The sequence below is a fragment of the Mustela nivalis genome, assembly GCF_964662115.1.
Source record: "Mustela nivalis genome assembly, chromosome: 9".
Taxonomy (NCBI): domain Eukaryota; kingdom Metazoa; phylum Chordata; class Mammalia; order Carnivora; family Mustelidae; genus Mustela; species Mustela nivalis.
In genome coordinates, this window is record NC_139028.1 from 65,952,433 (window position 1) to 65,969,022 (window position 16,590).

Below are 16,590 nucleotides of genomic sequence, written 5' to 3' on the forward strand. Positions count from 1 at the left end.
ACCTTAGCCCTCAAGATAACAGCACAATTCAGCTCCTACTCCTATCTACTGCTCCTGCATCAACTCACATCCTATCTCTCCCCTTTGGTCTCTTCAGTCCAGCCAAAGTTGCAGTGTTTAAGTGCCTGGATCCCACTGAGATACTTTCTGAAACAGGATTTCCACATATTTTTTTTATACCTTTCTTCACCACTCAAACAATTCCTCTTTGCCTATCAAAGCCTTTCTGTCCTTCCCAAGTGACCCTTTTCCAAGTTCTCAGAGTGATTTAAGAGTCCTTAAGTCATAACTATGTTGTTTTCACATTCTGGGCTTTTCCTTCTCCTAAGTAGAAATAGTTAAATATTGCATGAGTATTTGTTTAATTACCCACTTGCCTGCTAGAAGTTAAACTCCCCAAAAGAAAGGAATAGTTGTATGCTCATCACTTAATAGAACACATATTAGGCATATATTAGTATCTGCTTAAATGAAGGAATAAAATAGTATGTGTTGTTGTGTTAATGTGTTAAATGAGGGAATGAAAAAAAATTAATTAATGAGAGTGATTGAATATCATTTTGTTTTTTAGAAGTCTTAAAAATCCTCAAACTCCTCCCTGATTTTTTGCATGTGGGTTGGGAATTATTAACCAAGAGAAAAATATCTTTTTCTAAAATAGCACAGATTCAAAAAAAAAAAAAAAAACCTTAAATGAGGAGCCTTTGAAAGATATCATGGTGTCTTTATTCTCTCCTAGGTGCCTCTTATGGGAAAGGAGAAAGAAAAATCTCAAGAACTTGCCATATACACATGACCAGGTAGGCTTCTCTGCTCCTTTCTCCTGTGTTGCTGTGAGTTGAGGAATTGCTGTTTGGGAGACAGCACTATGAAAAAGTTTTTTTTTTTTTTTTTTTTCAGATTCTGATCTCTTGGACATCAAGGAATCCTTGAGAGATAGTGTCGTCCACTTACAAAGGTTATGTTATGTGCTGCAAACAAACTCCACGTCTCTCTCACAATATATTAGAATGCTCAGATCTAAACAAAGCACTTTGTGTTGTCTTACTAACCCTTCAGCTGCTCCTTGAGGAAGGGGCTTTTTAAATTCTTTCTGTGTTAAGGGAGAGTCCTTCACATGTTTGGGTCTGCTGACCCCTCATCTCAGGCAATTCTGATGGTTTTCACTTGGGAAGAACCGGTTCACTCATTCCACATGGATGTTTTTCTGGGAAAGACTTGAAAAATCTTTGATATTGTTGAAGTCCCCAGGGCCTGTAGAAGCACAGTTGTTCTATGGAAATAATGATTCTTGTTTTCCCGATTCTTGTTTCCAGTGCTTTTGACTGTTTTTCTTAATCCAAATGTGTTTTACCTCATCTTCTTTTTCTCTCATTTCTATCTCTTCTCCCCTTTCTCTTTTTCATTGTCTCTAACGTTCAGCACCCTCTTTTTCTAGCCCCAGTTCCTGTACTTCCATCCAATCTTCTTTTTATTCTTTCCATGCACTAGGTTCTCCCCTGCGATATATGTCTTCTTCTGTCCCTAATAACAACATATATACTTATTTTTTCCACCTTTTCTTACCTAGACTCTTGTCATCTGCTCTTATCATTTCCCTCACTAGAATTTCAATGATGATCTAATGAAATAATGTACATAAATAATTCCACACAGTGCTTGCCATGTAGAAGGCATGTAAAAATATTTTAAGATTAATTTTATTACCTGTATCAACCTCTGTGCTTCAGTTCAGAATTAATCTGGCTTCCTTCCTTTTACTGAGGTTAGCAAACAGAGCACTTATGAAGACTTCTCAAACCTCTGGGGGTGTCTGGAACTATCACAACTCTATAACAATTTCACAACTCCTCTGAAAACATCCCTCAGGGGTGTTGTTAGCCTCTGGGCTATTCTGTCATGATTTCCTGAAGGAGTCCAAACCCTTCCTTCATCTGTTAAACTGTCCTTTCTTTTGCCAACAAATCTCAAAAAACTTTTTCATTTTATTTGCACTCTGTCAGCCAAGTTTGAAGAAGAAGCTTCTTCTCTCTTACACACACATGCATATATATTATATAAAAAATACCTATATATGTAATAAATACATATTAAATATGTAAATAAATATAAATATATAAAAAACAATTTGTCTCATGTTGAACCACTAAATAAGTTCTAGGATTCCAGCTGGATGTTGATCCAGGTCTTCTAACTCCAAAACCAGCCTCAGTTTCAATGATGATTGAATTTACCCTGAAATAGGGCTGGAGTCTACTGTTGTTCTGGAATGGAGAGAAGGGTTGCCTGACTCTCCATCAGAAACATAGAGAACAAAGTTCTCTGAATTTGTTGTACTCTTTGATTTCCTGAGCTGTTATTTAAATCTATTAAATATAACTTCTTTAATTTGTTTTAATGAATTTTTCTGTAATGAAGTTTTTCGTCATTGAGGTAATTCTCAAAATTATAGAAACAGCTAGTTATTCCATCAACGTGTGCTTTTGTGTGTTGGGTCCTTAAATTATCCACAGACCCTATCCATCACCTCTTCATGCCCCTTTTGGTCTCATTTATTTTCCTTCATAGGCATATTTACATATAACAACAGAAAGCAAAAGCCAGATATAAATAATTCTTATGATGATGCTTTTTTCCCAGGCACATTAGAGAAAGTATTATAGAAGTTTGTTTTATTGTATTTTTTATTTTATTGCATTTTTGATTTCTAAACCCATTTCTTTCCCAATATGTTTTACAACCTATAGGAGACCACCTATTCAAAAAACAGAACCAGTGCTTTATGATAAGTGTTTCTGTATATTATTACATAAGAGTTTGTGACTATGTTTAGAAATCTATGATGTATATATATATTTATTAGTTTTACATGATCCTACATGTGATATGTGTGTATGTATAATTTCTATAGATGAGTTTTTATTCTTTTTAAACTATCTTTAAACATCCCAAACCATTAAGGGTAAGGAGTTAAAAGACAAAGTAAGTCTTTGCCCTTAAGCATTTTCAAGTTTGTGAGAGTGCTAATGCTTTCCAGTCTCTTACAAGTACTTTTATAAACAGAAATACACACACACAAAGTGCTTGTTGCAAACTTTCTGAGTCTTTTAACTGGTGGCCTAACTCCTCTGAGGACATTATGATTTGCCCCATTCATATCTATAGAAACTGATGCTGCTTGTAGCCTAACCTCTTCCAGATGGACTTCCAGATTATCCTAACAATCAGAATTTCCTCTTATCTGGAACTCTACATTATCAAGGATCTGCCTTTCCAGAAACAAAATGGAAAATTTTAGCAGAAAGAGTAGAAACTTTGAAGTCTGATATACCTTGCTTAAAACCAGGTTTAATTTTCAGCTGTTTGATCTTAGAGAAAGTCATGAAACTTCCTATTCATTCAACATTCCCTTGTCATCTGTTATAAAGGACTTCTGGTTAAGTCCAGCTAGTCCTTAATGTCACCATCTGAGTTTAAACAGCCCAGTGTGCTAGAGGAAATCATGCAACCATGTTGACTTATACCAAATAGCTCACATAACTCCTTCTGTGCTTTCGATTATACTTAATGAATGACTCTTCTCCTACTCCTTTACATTTTACCCAAATCCTTATTCTTTGTTGCTGACTTCACTTCCTTCTTCATTAAGAAAATTAAAACAATCAGAAAAAAATATCCAGTGCCCTAAATTACATTTACTCTCCTAACCAGGAGAGTCAAATGTATGCTAATTTCTCGGTTACCTTATATAAGTTAGATAAAATATTCATGCTCTTTCCTAAAGCCGTTCCTTCCAGTTTTGCACTATATTTTTCCCGTGTCTCCTCAAGAACAACATTGCAACAATTTTTTTTTTATCACTCTTCCTTACCATAAAGTTTTTACCCTCTACTTGGCTATTTATATCAGCATCAAACATAATATCGTGTTTTCCATCAGAAAAAGGTGTTTCTGCCATAGCTGCAGGTAAGGACACCATTCTCTCACTCCTGCCTTTTTTTTTTTTTTTTTTTTTTTTTTTTGTAGTTTTACCAGGTTGGAGTCTGCTAAAAACCAACAGTGGTATTGCCAGGGCACAGCCTCAACTTGAGGTGGAGAGAAAAGGTAAAAAAAAAAGAGCCTTTGTAGCTAAAACAGGCAAACTTCTTAGGAATTAAACACAACTTCGGTAGTTTCAGTTTGCAGTTAGGGCTCCAGAGAGAAATTCAACAGCAAGAACCTGGAAATTGTCACGGAAGGGCTCAGTAGCTTTGTATGCACCACTGGCTTTCTAAGAAAACTACAAACATGTTGGTGAAACCTAAGAAAACCTGTTAGAAAGTAAAAGTAATTGGGTATTTGAGAATTAATTGAATAAGCATGCTTCCCAAATAACATGCAGATCAATCACCAAAGTGTTTCTGGCTTAAGGTTCATTGGGATGTCACCAAGATGGGCAGACACATGGGCAACTCCTAGAAGTCAGACTGATAAATGAAATAAATGTAATCTGAGAAGACATATCAGTGGCTCTATTTATCAAGAGAGATTTCTTGTGGGAATGTTAATGCCACAGTTTAAATTGACAAGTTACTAAAAGTTAACACAAAGAAAAGAATAACAAAACACAGCAACCCTTTAAAAAACAATTAAGAACCTAGGGTGGCTATGCTATAATATTTAAGACATTTAACTTTCAAAAACAAAACAAAACAAAAAACCTCTGAGACTTTCAAAGAAATAGGAAAGCTTGGACCAAAATAAAGAAAAACAGTAATTAATAGAATCTGGCTCTTAAAGGACCCACATGTTTATTTTAGCAGATAAATGATTCAAATGATTCAAAAATTCAAATGCCTTCAAAGAATTAAAGAAAATTGTGTTCAAGTAATTAAAGAAAATACAAATGGTAAATTATTGAATGAATAAGGGAACTCCATATAGGAAAGGAAACCACAGGAAAGAAAGAAAAAAGATTTTTAAGTTCTTTATAATAAACTGAAGTGAACCATGAGAGATTGAAAAACAATCTGAGGGTTTTGAAGGGGCGGGGGGGTGGGAGGTTGGGGATCCATGTGGTGGGTATTGGAGAGGGCACAGATTGCACAGATTGCATGGAGCACTGGGTGTGGTACAAAAATAATGAATACTGTTACGCTGAAAAAATGAAAAATTTTAAAAAAAGAAAAGAAAAAAATAAACTGAAGTTTAAAAAAATCAATACATGGATTCCGCAGAGTTGAGGAAGGGGAAGGAAGAATCTGTGAACTTGAAGACAAATAGAGAAGTCTCAAGTTCATATAATATAGAGAAAAAATACTGAAGCAAAACAGAGTCTCAGATATTTGTGGGGCAACATTGACAATCCAACCTATGTATATTGGTAGGTCCAGAAAAAGAGAGCAAAGTAACAGAATCAATATTTGAAGATACACAATGTTAAAAAGCTCAAGAAACCTTAATTAGAATAAGTATAAAGATATTAACACATAGAAACATCATAATCTAACTGCCAAAAACCCAAGACTGATCATGGCTGAAGAAAATGGCTAATCAAATTACAGGCTAAAAAGCTTGAACTAATTCCTGACTTTTTATCAGGAAAAAAAAGAAAAAGGAAGCTGAAAAGCAGTCAAATGGCATATTTAAAGTTCTGGGAGAAAAAAAAAAAAGAGGCAGTCAACCCTTAAAACAGTACAATAAAAATCTTTAACATGATAGAAGACAATAAAGGAAAAAAGAACCAAAAAAGACCGAATCATACAAAAAACAAATATCAATATGACAGATGTAAATCTAACCAAATCAATAGTTACATTAAACTGGAATCCTAATACACTGGTGATGTGAGTTTAAAATGATTCAGCCACAAGCAGCTGGGCATTTTCTTCCAAATTAGAGAAACACCTACCATACTACCCAGTAATTACTTTTCTAGGTATCTGCCCAAACATGTCCATACAAGGACTATATGCTAATGTTTGTAACAACATTTTTCATAATAGTCAAAAGTGATAAACAACCCGAATGTATTTTAACTACCAAATGAGTAAATAAATATATTTTACTTATATAATGACATACTACTCAGGAAGAAAAAGGAACAAGCTATGAATATATTTAGCAATGTATAAAACTCAAAACATTATATTAACTGGGAGAAGCCAGACACAAAAGACAATATAGTTTATGATTCCACTTATATGAAATTTCTAGTAAAGGCAAACTATAAAAATAGAGAGCATATCTCTGATTTCTTGGAGCTGGAGACAGACCCTGGGCTGACCTCAAACCACCATCAAGGAGTCATTTTATGTAATGGAAGTTTTAGGACTGTTTTGGGATAATAGTTTCACAATTATATAAATTTACTAAAACTCATCAAATTGTATCCTTAAAATGGATCAATTCTATGATTTATAAATCATACTACAACAAAGTAAAACAAATAAAAGAGCAAATTTAAAAAAATCATAAGGAAACTACTGCTCTATTCTACAAGAGGTCATGGTAACCTTGCTGGCATGATAGAAGTGAAGATGAAGGGAATTTGAAGTATGTGAAATATATTTTGGTTTGGACTCAATAGTCCTTGGTAAGGGATTAAATATAAAGAAGGGAAGAAAAGATCTGGAATTTTTGTTTGGGCAACTGGGTGGATTGTGGTATGGTTAGTGTGATTTATTAAAATTAACTATGAGCACATGGAAAGAAGTTTTGTTTTTGTTTTACAGTATTCACTATGCTGAATACTTTCCTTAAGAGAAAAGTATTTCCTTTTCCTTCCTTAAAAGGAAATTTTAAGTTTCCTATTTGATATCCACATGGAATGATCAAGTAGGAATTGTTCTGGAGCTCAAGACAGAATTCAGGCCTGAAGATATGCTTTTGAGGGTAATCGATACATAGAGAGATTAAATCAATAGGATTTGATAATATCATTCAGTGAGAGTGGGATTAAAGTATAGGGCAAAAAAACAAATTAGAGACTCAGTAACATTTAGTGATGTAGGAGGAAGATAAGCCATCAAAGTAAAGGATACTAAAGAGTGGAAATTAAAACAGGAGGAAAACCTGGTGTCACCCCCCCAGAAAAAATCAGTAATAAAAGTAACTTAATAGAGTCAGTTTTCCACTGTTCTGAATCCTGCTGAAAGGAGAGTAGGGTGAGGAATATTCTCTGGGTTTAGCAATAAGCAGGCCGTTGATGATGCCCGCAAAGATGCTTTCAGTGGTATGGGAAAACACTCTCACTAGAGTGAACTGCAAATAGAATGGGAAGTACATGGAAACAGAGACTACAGACCACAGCACTGAAAGGCTTTACTGGGAATCTGAGGAAGCAAGGAGAGAATCCCAACTAGAACGCATGTGTATTCATTAATGAACTTTTTTTTTTACATTTTATCTTTTTTTTCTTTCTTGATGGCTTTCTTTTTTTTTTTTTTTTCTTTGTTCCTTCCTTCCTCTATTCCTCTCTCTCTCTTTTAGAGATAATGTTAAAGATTAGTCACTAACGTATATTTGCATTTTGGTATAGCTAGTGAGGTACCACCTTTCACAAAGGACTGAGGCGAAGTCTGTATTTGGATGGTTGCCATCCCAGGTTTGAATTAGGGAAAACTAGGTCCTCTCTGATCAAGACAAAGAAGAGCAAAATGCCCAGAAGGCTTAGTCATTATAGCTGTTGGCCCTGGGGACATCTCCAGGTACTGATTCTTTGCCTCTAGAGGATCACTTCAGAGGGAATTCTGGATTAGGATGTTGCTGGTTTTAAATCTCTGGCTGTACTGCTTTGGGGCCAGCATCAAAAGCGACTCTCATCTCCCAGACTAGGCTTTGGGTGAGTTGGGAGACAGACTGAGGCCCAGGTAGTGCTTTCTCTGAGGATGCTTTCACAGAATGGAGGGGACTGTAGTTATGGAGAAATAATTTTTATCTTTATCTTCACAGAGAAATATTTAGAGGTTAGGACAGAATGGTGGGCATGGAGGAGGTCAGGTCTGTTAAGCCCAGTGTACTGTTTGGTCCGGGCTTTGAATTTGACGACAAAAGTTGTCCCTGTGGCTAAAAGCTTATCATCTCCTATAGGACTAAATAGAACCTCATAGGATAATGTTTGGAGCACCTGGATTTAAGTTTTATTTTGGGGATTTTAGTCAAGTTAATTAACTTCTCTGACTCTTGTTTTACTCATGCATACTGGCAACAGTTCTTTTCTCATAAGGAATTTCTTTTTTAGTCATTAGAAGAGATAGTATATGTAAGGAGCTAAAAACAGAGGCTGGAACATAAATAAGCATTTAATAAATATTAGATTTTTTTATTATTAAAGGAGTAAGATCATTTAAAATGCCTGCCTATTATCTTTTGCATTCTCTACATCATCATATAAAGTGATTGCTCATGATTTCTATATATCTATAAAGAGCCTAGAATCCTCATTTGCAGAAAGAATTTTTTCAGGAAGAATTATTTTTCCATTTCCTTTACATTTTTTTCATTAAAAGAGAAATAACAATTTGAACTGTACATATGAAAAATTCATTGGTGAGTTTGTTATTCTACCAAAGGCTAATTAGAGAAACAGAAGCCTGCAAATTTTTGTACTTCCCTCAGTCCTAGCTCAAGGCAAATAGCAAATATATTCCTTCCCCAAGTGAAAGACTAGTGCATGGCTCCTGCAAAGGACAAATCCAAGGGCCAGAACTGTGCTTCAGCCTGCAGCTCAGACACTTTAATAAGGAGTATATTATGCCCAGTCCTATCCTTTAGAGAATAGCTCTTCCACTTGGCTGCCTGGGTGGGAAAGAGCATTGAACTGTAGTTCCACAGTGATAGAAAAGAAAGACTTCTGTTGTCTATCTTCTTCTCCACCTCTAGCCCCACATATGCTTCATGAGCTGCAGAAGCTCCTGACCTTTTGCTGTGAGGAAAGTTTAGGTTTGATTCTGTCCCTGGTCTGTCACTGGTATTGACAGAGACAGAGTTAGGCTGAGTCCAGCTGGGGATACAAGCTGGACATATTGACCCTTTTGTAAAACATGTTGTTATTCAACCCCGGGCACACATTTCACTCCTGTTTCTGCTCTTGTTTTTCATATGTTCTTTGATAAGGAAAGAAGTTGCTCCTTTGGTCCTTTGATTACCATGGTGTGCCTAGTACATAATAGGCATTTAACAAATATGAAGCCATTAATCAATAAATTAATTAAACCTGAAAAGCTCTTTTTGAGTTCTTTAGATCTTAAGGAATCAAGAGCCTAGTTTGGGGGTGCTTGTGTAGTTCAGTTGGTTAAAGGTCTGAGGTCCTGATCTCAGGGTTGTGAGATCAAGCCTTATGTGGGGTTCCCCTCTGGGTGTGGAACCTGTTTAAGATTCTCTCTCTCCCTCTGACTCTCCCTCTCCATCCCCTGTTCTCTAGTTAAAAAAGAAAAGAAAAGAAAAAGAACAAATAAAAGAGCCCAGTTTGTAATCCTCCTCTTGAATTCTGGAAGGGCTGTGCTGGTCTTTGGGATTGACCTCCTCAGATGGTCAGTATGGTGTTGGTTTGGGGGTTCTGGTGCTTCAGAATCAATTATCTTTATTATTTTCTTCCTCTTACTGATAGTCACTACTCATGACTCCTACTAGCATATCACTCTTTCATCTCTGGTTTATCCAGCACCTGCTTCCAATATATCCTTTACAGTAAGCATTCACAGTTAAGTGCAGAATCCCTGAGCACAGATCCATAGAATTTCCCATCTTGAGCACTGCAACAGTCACTATCTGCAAGCCACAGATTTTCAGTGTTGGGCTAAACTGGCTGAGGAATAGAGAGATTTAGGTAATATAGAATTTGATCAAAATATATAACTAATATATGGGTAGGTAGATAAACTTATCAGCATATTAATAGATTCCATGGCTTATAATCATCTTGAGGGATAGTTTTCTCAGTTAACCAAACATTACAAAATTTATAGATAGCAGATGAACACTGATTACAGCTACCCTTTATTGAGTGTTGATTCTCTGCCTGGTGCTCATCTAAATGCCCTATTGAACTTCTCAGTGATCTTTAACTATCCCATGGTAGATACTATTATTTTCATTTTAATTTTAAAGAGGTGAGGAATAAAGCAGAGATTATTAAGTAATTTGTTCAAGGTCACAAAGTCAGGATTTAAACCTAGGTGATCCATTTCCAAATTCTTTAATTTTAAAGCTATTTTCTTCTTCAAGTTTCCAGAAAAGAGGCAAAGACAGAGAAAGTATGTAAGGGACACATGTTATACAGTATATAGGTAAGAGGCCCACAAATCCAATTGGATCTAAGATTTGTCAAGAGGTCACCTAGAATGTTGGTATTCTTTAAATCTGTAGTCTGCAGGACCAATTTTTCAAATTTCAGTAGAACTTTCTACAATGATGGAAACTTTCCATATTTGTACTACACAATTCAAGAGTCATTAACCATATGAAGTTACTGAACACCTGAAAACTGGCTAGTGCAACTAAGGTACTGATGTTAATTTAATTTAATTTAAATGTAAATAGGCACAGATATCTAGTGGCTACAATATTGGACAGTGTAGAACTATACCACTGACTTACATGAAACTTGGAGTAACTCTGCCTGGTCTCTCTCTATTCATGCCCAAGCATCCAGAGCTCTCTGCCCCTTGCGTTTTGTCCAGTGACTTTTCTCCTTGTTGTGACCCAGGCTCCTATTCCATTTTCTCTAACATGGGTCCTGAGATGCTTTTCAATAATATACAAATTCACTTAATTTTTATGCAGAACTGTGTGTGTGTGTGTGTGTGTGTGTGTGTGTGTGTGTGTGAACATTCTTATTTGGGTGACTATCAGATTCTCCTAAGAGTCATAACTCAAACAATGTTAAGGGCCATGATAGTCCTTTTCCTTTCCTTTAATCCAACCCCTTATCAATTGTGGCTAGAAAGGCCCAAAAAGTGATTAGCTCAGATGCACATTTGGATATATCTTCTTGAAGATAATAGCAAATAATTGAAATGGAAGAGATCTGTGTGGCACCAAGATTTTAATATTGATCTTTGTCACTGCAAGTGTTAGGTGTTAATATCTAGAATGGCCCACAGGTCTATCTAGGCTTTACTCAGAGTAGGAAATGCAGATTCTATTGACTCAAGATGGAGTTTACTAGAACAGCCTCACAGCAGTATGGAATGCAGAGAAGGAGAAGTCTCTATGAAGGGACAGGGAAACCACCTGCTGTAAGTTCAGGTCATTTTAGTACCTACACATTCCCAGGAATGCAAAAGGTTAGAACTTTATAGTCCTTAAAGAGTATTTTTCTTCCTCTGTCCCACATCCTGCAGGTGGAAAAACTGAGTCCTACTGAGCATAATGTCTATATCACCACAATTTAAGATCACAGTCAAGATACAGACACATATACACATCTGCCTATCTGTGTTTATGAAAAGCCCTTGGTCACATTTGTGCTGCCAACATTTCCTTTCTGGTTATTGGCATCAGTGTTAATTACCCACATAAATGTATAATATAAATTCTTCCTTAGCAAGGAGCAAGTCAGCTAACTCTTTAATGTTTCTGGATGAAACGTCTGGGTGTTGGTGTTGATTGAACTTTTTTTCTTTTATACTGTTTTTTCTTTTCCTCTTTTTTTTTCCTCTTTTTTCTTTTTTCTTTTCAAAAAAGAAAAGTATATTTTAGCACATGATGATCACTGATTTATTGCCTAATGGGGTAGAACAGTAAGTTTTTGTATCAGATTGTGAACATAAAGGTATTAAAATAATATTGAAGTCACTCCTTCTTATGGCTACTGTCTCAAAACATATTGCCACTGATTCTAACTGCAGCTGTTTGACTTAACAAATTATTCTCTTTCTTCCCAGTCGGACTTTCATTCCACTATGTCACCGTTCAACCAAACTACTGATAACCACCAGACCTTCACTTTGACTGGCATTCCGGGAATGCCAGAGAAAGACTTCTGGATGGCCTTGCCCCTCTGCCTTCTTTACAGTACCACGTTCTTAGGTAACGTCATCATCCTTGTTGTCATCAATGTTGAGCGAAGTCTCCATGAACCTATGTATTATTTTCTAGCTATGCTAGCTGCCACTGACCTCAGCCTTTCACTATCTTCCATGCCCACCATGATTAGTGTTCACTGGTTCAACTGGCGTTCAATAACTCTTGATGCCTGTGTCACTCAGATGTTCTTTATCCATACCTTTGGGGGAGTTGAATCAGGTGTTCTGGTTGCCATGGCCTTTGATCGCTTTGTGGCTATCCGCTTCCCTTTGCACTATGCTACCATTCTCACTCATGGAGTCATCAGCAAGATTGGAGCAATAGTCCTGCTACGAAGTGTGGGTGCAGTGCTCCCTGTGCCTTTTCTCATCAAAAGGCTACCTTTCTGCCACTCCAATATCCTTTCCCATGCATACTGCCTCCACCAGGATGCCATGAGGCTTGCCTGCGCTGACACCCGTGTCAATAGCATCTATGGCCTGCTGGCTGTGATCTTCATCATTGTACTAGATGCCTTGATCCTTTTGATTTCTTACTTTCTAATTCTCCAGGCAGTACTGGGCATTGCTTCCCGAGAAGAGAGACTCAAGGCTCTCAACACCTGCTTCTCTCATATCTGTGCAGTATTGCTCTTCTACGTGCCTCTCATTGGCATGACTCTGATTCACCGCTTTGGAAAGCATTTGTCACCAATAGTGCACACTCTCATGGCCAATGTCTATCTGCTGCTCCCTCCCGTGCTCAATCCTGTTGTATACAGTGTTAGGACCAAGCAGATCCGGCAGCGGATTGTCCGGGTGTTCTGTGGGGACAGGATTGGTCCTTAATGGCATCTATGAGTTCCGTGTGGATGCAATCAAGACAGGGAAGAGTATCAAATGTAGCACTGTCCAATAGAGTTTCCTGCAGTGAAGGAAATATTCTAAATCACTGTTGTTTAATGTGGTAACCACTAGCCACACATAACTATTGAACACTTTATTTTTTATTTTATTTTATTTTTTTATTTATTTGTCAGAGAGAGAGCATGAACACAGGCAGACAGAATGGCAGGCAGAGGCAGAGGGAGAAGCAGACTCCCTGCCAAGCAAGGAGCCCGATGTGGGACTCGATCCCAGGATGCTGGGATCATGACCTGAGCGGAAGGCAGCTGCTTAACCAACTGAGCCACCCAGGCGTCCCTATTGAACACTTTAAACTTTGATAGTACAACCAAGGAACTGAACATTTAAATTTTACTTTATTTTAATTAATTAAAATATAAATTTAAATATTCACATGTAGCTAGAAGATACTGTATTAAATAGTATAAATCTAATGGGTTATAATATACCTTTGCATAATGGTTTTGATGAAAACAATAATTTATCTTAGGTAGTTTGATAGATATGAATTCTCCTTAAAATGGTATATAACAGTTTATCAACATTTTTTAAAGTTTTATTTCTTTAAGTTTTCTCTACTTCCTTGTGGGCTTAAACTCATGACCCCAAGATCAAGAGTCACACGTGCTTGCAACTGAGCCAGCTAGGAGCCCCACAGCTTATCAACATTTATATACAATAAAATTCACTGTTTCTGGTATATAGCTCTAATCAACTTTTGACAAATGCATAAAACCAGGTAACAATGAGTGACATCAAAATATAGAAAAACTACATCAAAATTCCTTCTTGTTACCCCTTTGTATCCATACCCAGTCCCTGGCAAGCACTCACTTGTTCTCCATGTCTGTAATTCTCTTTTTTGAGTGTCATGGACCCTGCAGTACGTAGTCTCCCATGTCTGTCTTCTTAGTATAATGCATGTGAGATTCATTCATTTTATGGTATGTACTGGTAGTTTATTCCTTTTTACTACTCAGCACTATTCCATTGTAGGCCATTAACATTTTTTTTCCAAGAAAAATCCACGGATTGTTTTTGCTCCATTATAGTCATTCTGGGATTCAATGCTGAACATAGTCCATTTCTGTTCTTTTGCCTTTTGTGTTTATTTATATGTTATTTGAGTGTTTATTTAATAAAAATAAAGTGTATATGTGCAATAGGCTGGAAGCAAGAGAGAAAAAGAATAAAAATAAAACGCCGGGTAAATTATGAGAGCATAGTGAACTTAATGAGCTGGAATAGGAACTCCTATATATATGTTAGATTTTAATTTCAACTTCATTTTTGCCCAGAAAGCTTTACTGACATGCCTTTCTTACTTATGTTGCAGTTTCTCATACGGTACCCTAATTTACCAATAGTATATCTCCCCTGCTAGTCTGTATACTTGAAGAACAGGAATCCTTTTAACTTTATTTTAGTCTTTCCCAAGTACTTAATGTAGTTCAGAACTTATAATGGATGTTCAATATATAATTTTTTTTGAATTCATGAATGAGTGAAAACTGTACTTTATCAAGATTGATTTCATGCTTCCAAACTTCTTTGTTTCATTTAATATTAGTAAGTCTCATTTAAATTTACCAGCATCATTAATTTTTGCCAGTGGGAACCAGTGGAAAGGGGTAGTATTTACATATAAATATGAACATTACTTACTATGTAACTTTATGGAATTAATTAATCTCTCCAGATACTTGTTGGGATAAATATCTTCACGAGTGTGCCCAATAAAGTATGAGTATGGACCAGAAAATGTTTCAAGGAGGATTAAAAATTCAGGGATTATTATATATGGTCAGAATTTTAATTCACAGCCTACTATGCAGAGGTGAATTCTGGTCAGAATAAGGCTTAAACCAGATGTAGACATGCAGCTGGGAAGCAAGCAATCTGTAGAATGGATAGATTGAGGACCATGTATTACAACTACATTTTTTGAAGATAGATTGGAAGCAGTTGACTAGAGGAGGCAGTATAGCATAGAGTAAGGGCTTAAGAGTAAGCTAGACAAGGACTTGAATGCCAACTCTAACTTGCTAACTTTTAGTTGGGTAATATTCAGAAGCTCTCTGAGTTTCCATTTCCTCATTTGTGAAACAATGGAGAATACTTAACCTATAAACTTGGTAATGAAGAAAAACAACAACGCACTTGAAGGGTAGAGTGCACTTTTTAGCATATATTGTGACTTCATCAAGTGCTAGCTTAATTATGCTTAAAAGGGTAGGTGGGCTGCGAATGTGACTCAGTGACTAGGTTGGCTACTTAGGAGGGGCTACTGGGTAAGAGGAGAGACATGGGAATGGCCAGGGTACAATGAGGCCTGTTGGAAAGAGTACATCTTGGAGCAGAGAACAGAGGGTGAACTTATCTGCACTCTTGGGATCTTGCTCTGACATTCAGGGAGCCTCCCTGGCTGAAACTCTGTAGCCTAAGGCAGGGTAAAGAGGAATGGTTGTAGTTTTAGAAGATACCCATTACTGTCAGCCCCCAGGGCCATCACTATGCTTACAGCTCCTGAAAAATGGAGCTTGCTTAGGCCTGGGAGCAGGGTTTGAAGCTGTCAGGGAGAGGTATCTGAGCTATTATAGAGGAACATATTCTTATGGGTACCATAATTCTTGTTCTACCCAGTATACTCACCAATAAAGACAGCCCCTGCTGCTTGATGACTCCACTAATTTTCCTATAAAGCCTCCACTCTTGGGAGCTGGTTTAGTCCTTGCTAGGTGATGGGACTGAAGAGAAGTTGGTCGTGTTTCCTCCTAATGTGAACAGGTAAGAAGAGTGCGTAAATGGAAAGGGATGGGAGGCAAAGTGATTACAGAGTGAGAAATCCTAGGAAAAAGAGGGAAATGAGAAGAACAATAAATGATGGCAGCTATATTTCAGCTCGGGTAAAGAAATGGAGGGGTGTGATGGAGCCTCGATAAAACTGAGATAAGAGACAGAGGACAGGAGGAAACAGAAGGATAAAGAGAAAAGGAGATATGACCAGAACTCTCTTCTGGTGGACAAGATTGTTCAGGCGTCAGTTAACCTTACTAATTGAAGCTTTTTGTTATTCTAGATCCTACTTTAGTAGCTAGCATTGAGAAAAAAAACAAGAATGCCCAAACTTTTGAGGAACTCACCTTCCAGGCAGATAAAGAAGATTAAATCTGCTTATATAAATTACTAGTATCAGCCATACCTCAATATTAAGAATTAAATGAAAGGTCCAAGCATGAAGTTGTGCGGAGAAGCAGAAGTAAAGTTTCTGGTTAATACAGACTCAAGCTGTCAGGGCAGGTTCCAGATTGTGAGGAGAATAGATTTCAGTGTTGAGAAATTACCAGGAAGTTTGGGATTGGTAGACAACATGGATTGGTTTTTATCATTATTGGTGCCAGAAAGCAGGGATGTTGACCTGTCAATCACTAAATGATTGAGTTGGATGGATCTTATCCAAGTCATTTAATCTAAGCTTTTGTATATGAATTGGTAGACATTACTTTCTGGCCAATCAGTTGGAGAAGTGAAAATAAAAAGCACTAGCCTTTTCTTCTGGTTAGTAGGCAGTGCAGAAAAACCCTGATGAACTGAGGCACTGAGCTTTATCTTACAACTGGTTCTGGAACATACAAGCTCACCAAACCAGAGAGGAGGCCCTCTGCTCCTTCTCCTGTCCACATATCTATCCATAGGA

General features: G+C 36.9%; 1 protein-coding gene across 1 annotated transcript; it reads left to right on the plus strand.

Moving 5' to 3' along the window:
* Nucleotides 1-11,135: 11,135 nt before the first annotated feature.
* LOC309840293 (olfactory receptor 51H1-like) lies at nucleotides 11,136-12,836 on the plus strand (the record flags this gene model as incomplete). Its single annotated transcript, XM_082682370.1, has 2 exons — nucleotides 11,136-11,219; nucleotides 11,868-12,836. The coding sequence occupies 2 exons, from the start codon at nucleotides 11,136-11,138 to the stop codon at nucleotides 12,834-12,836; spliced, it is 1,053 nt and encodes a 350-aa protein (XP_082538496.1).
* Nucleotides 12,837-16,590: the final 3,754 nt, after the last annotated feature.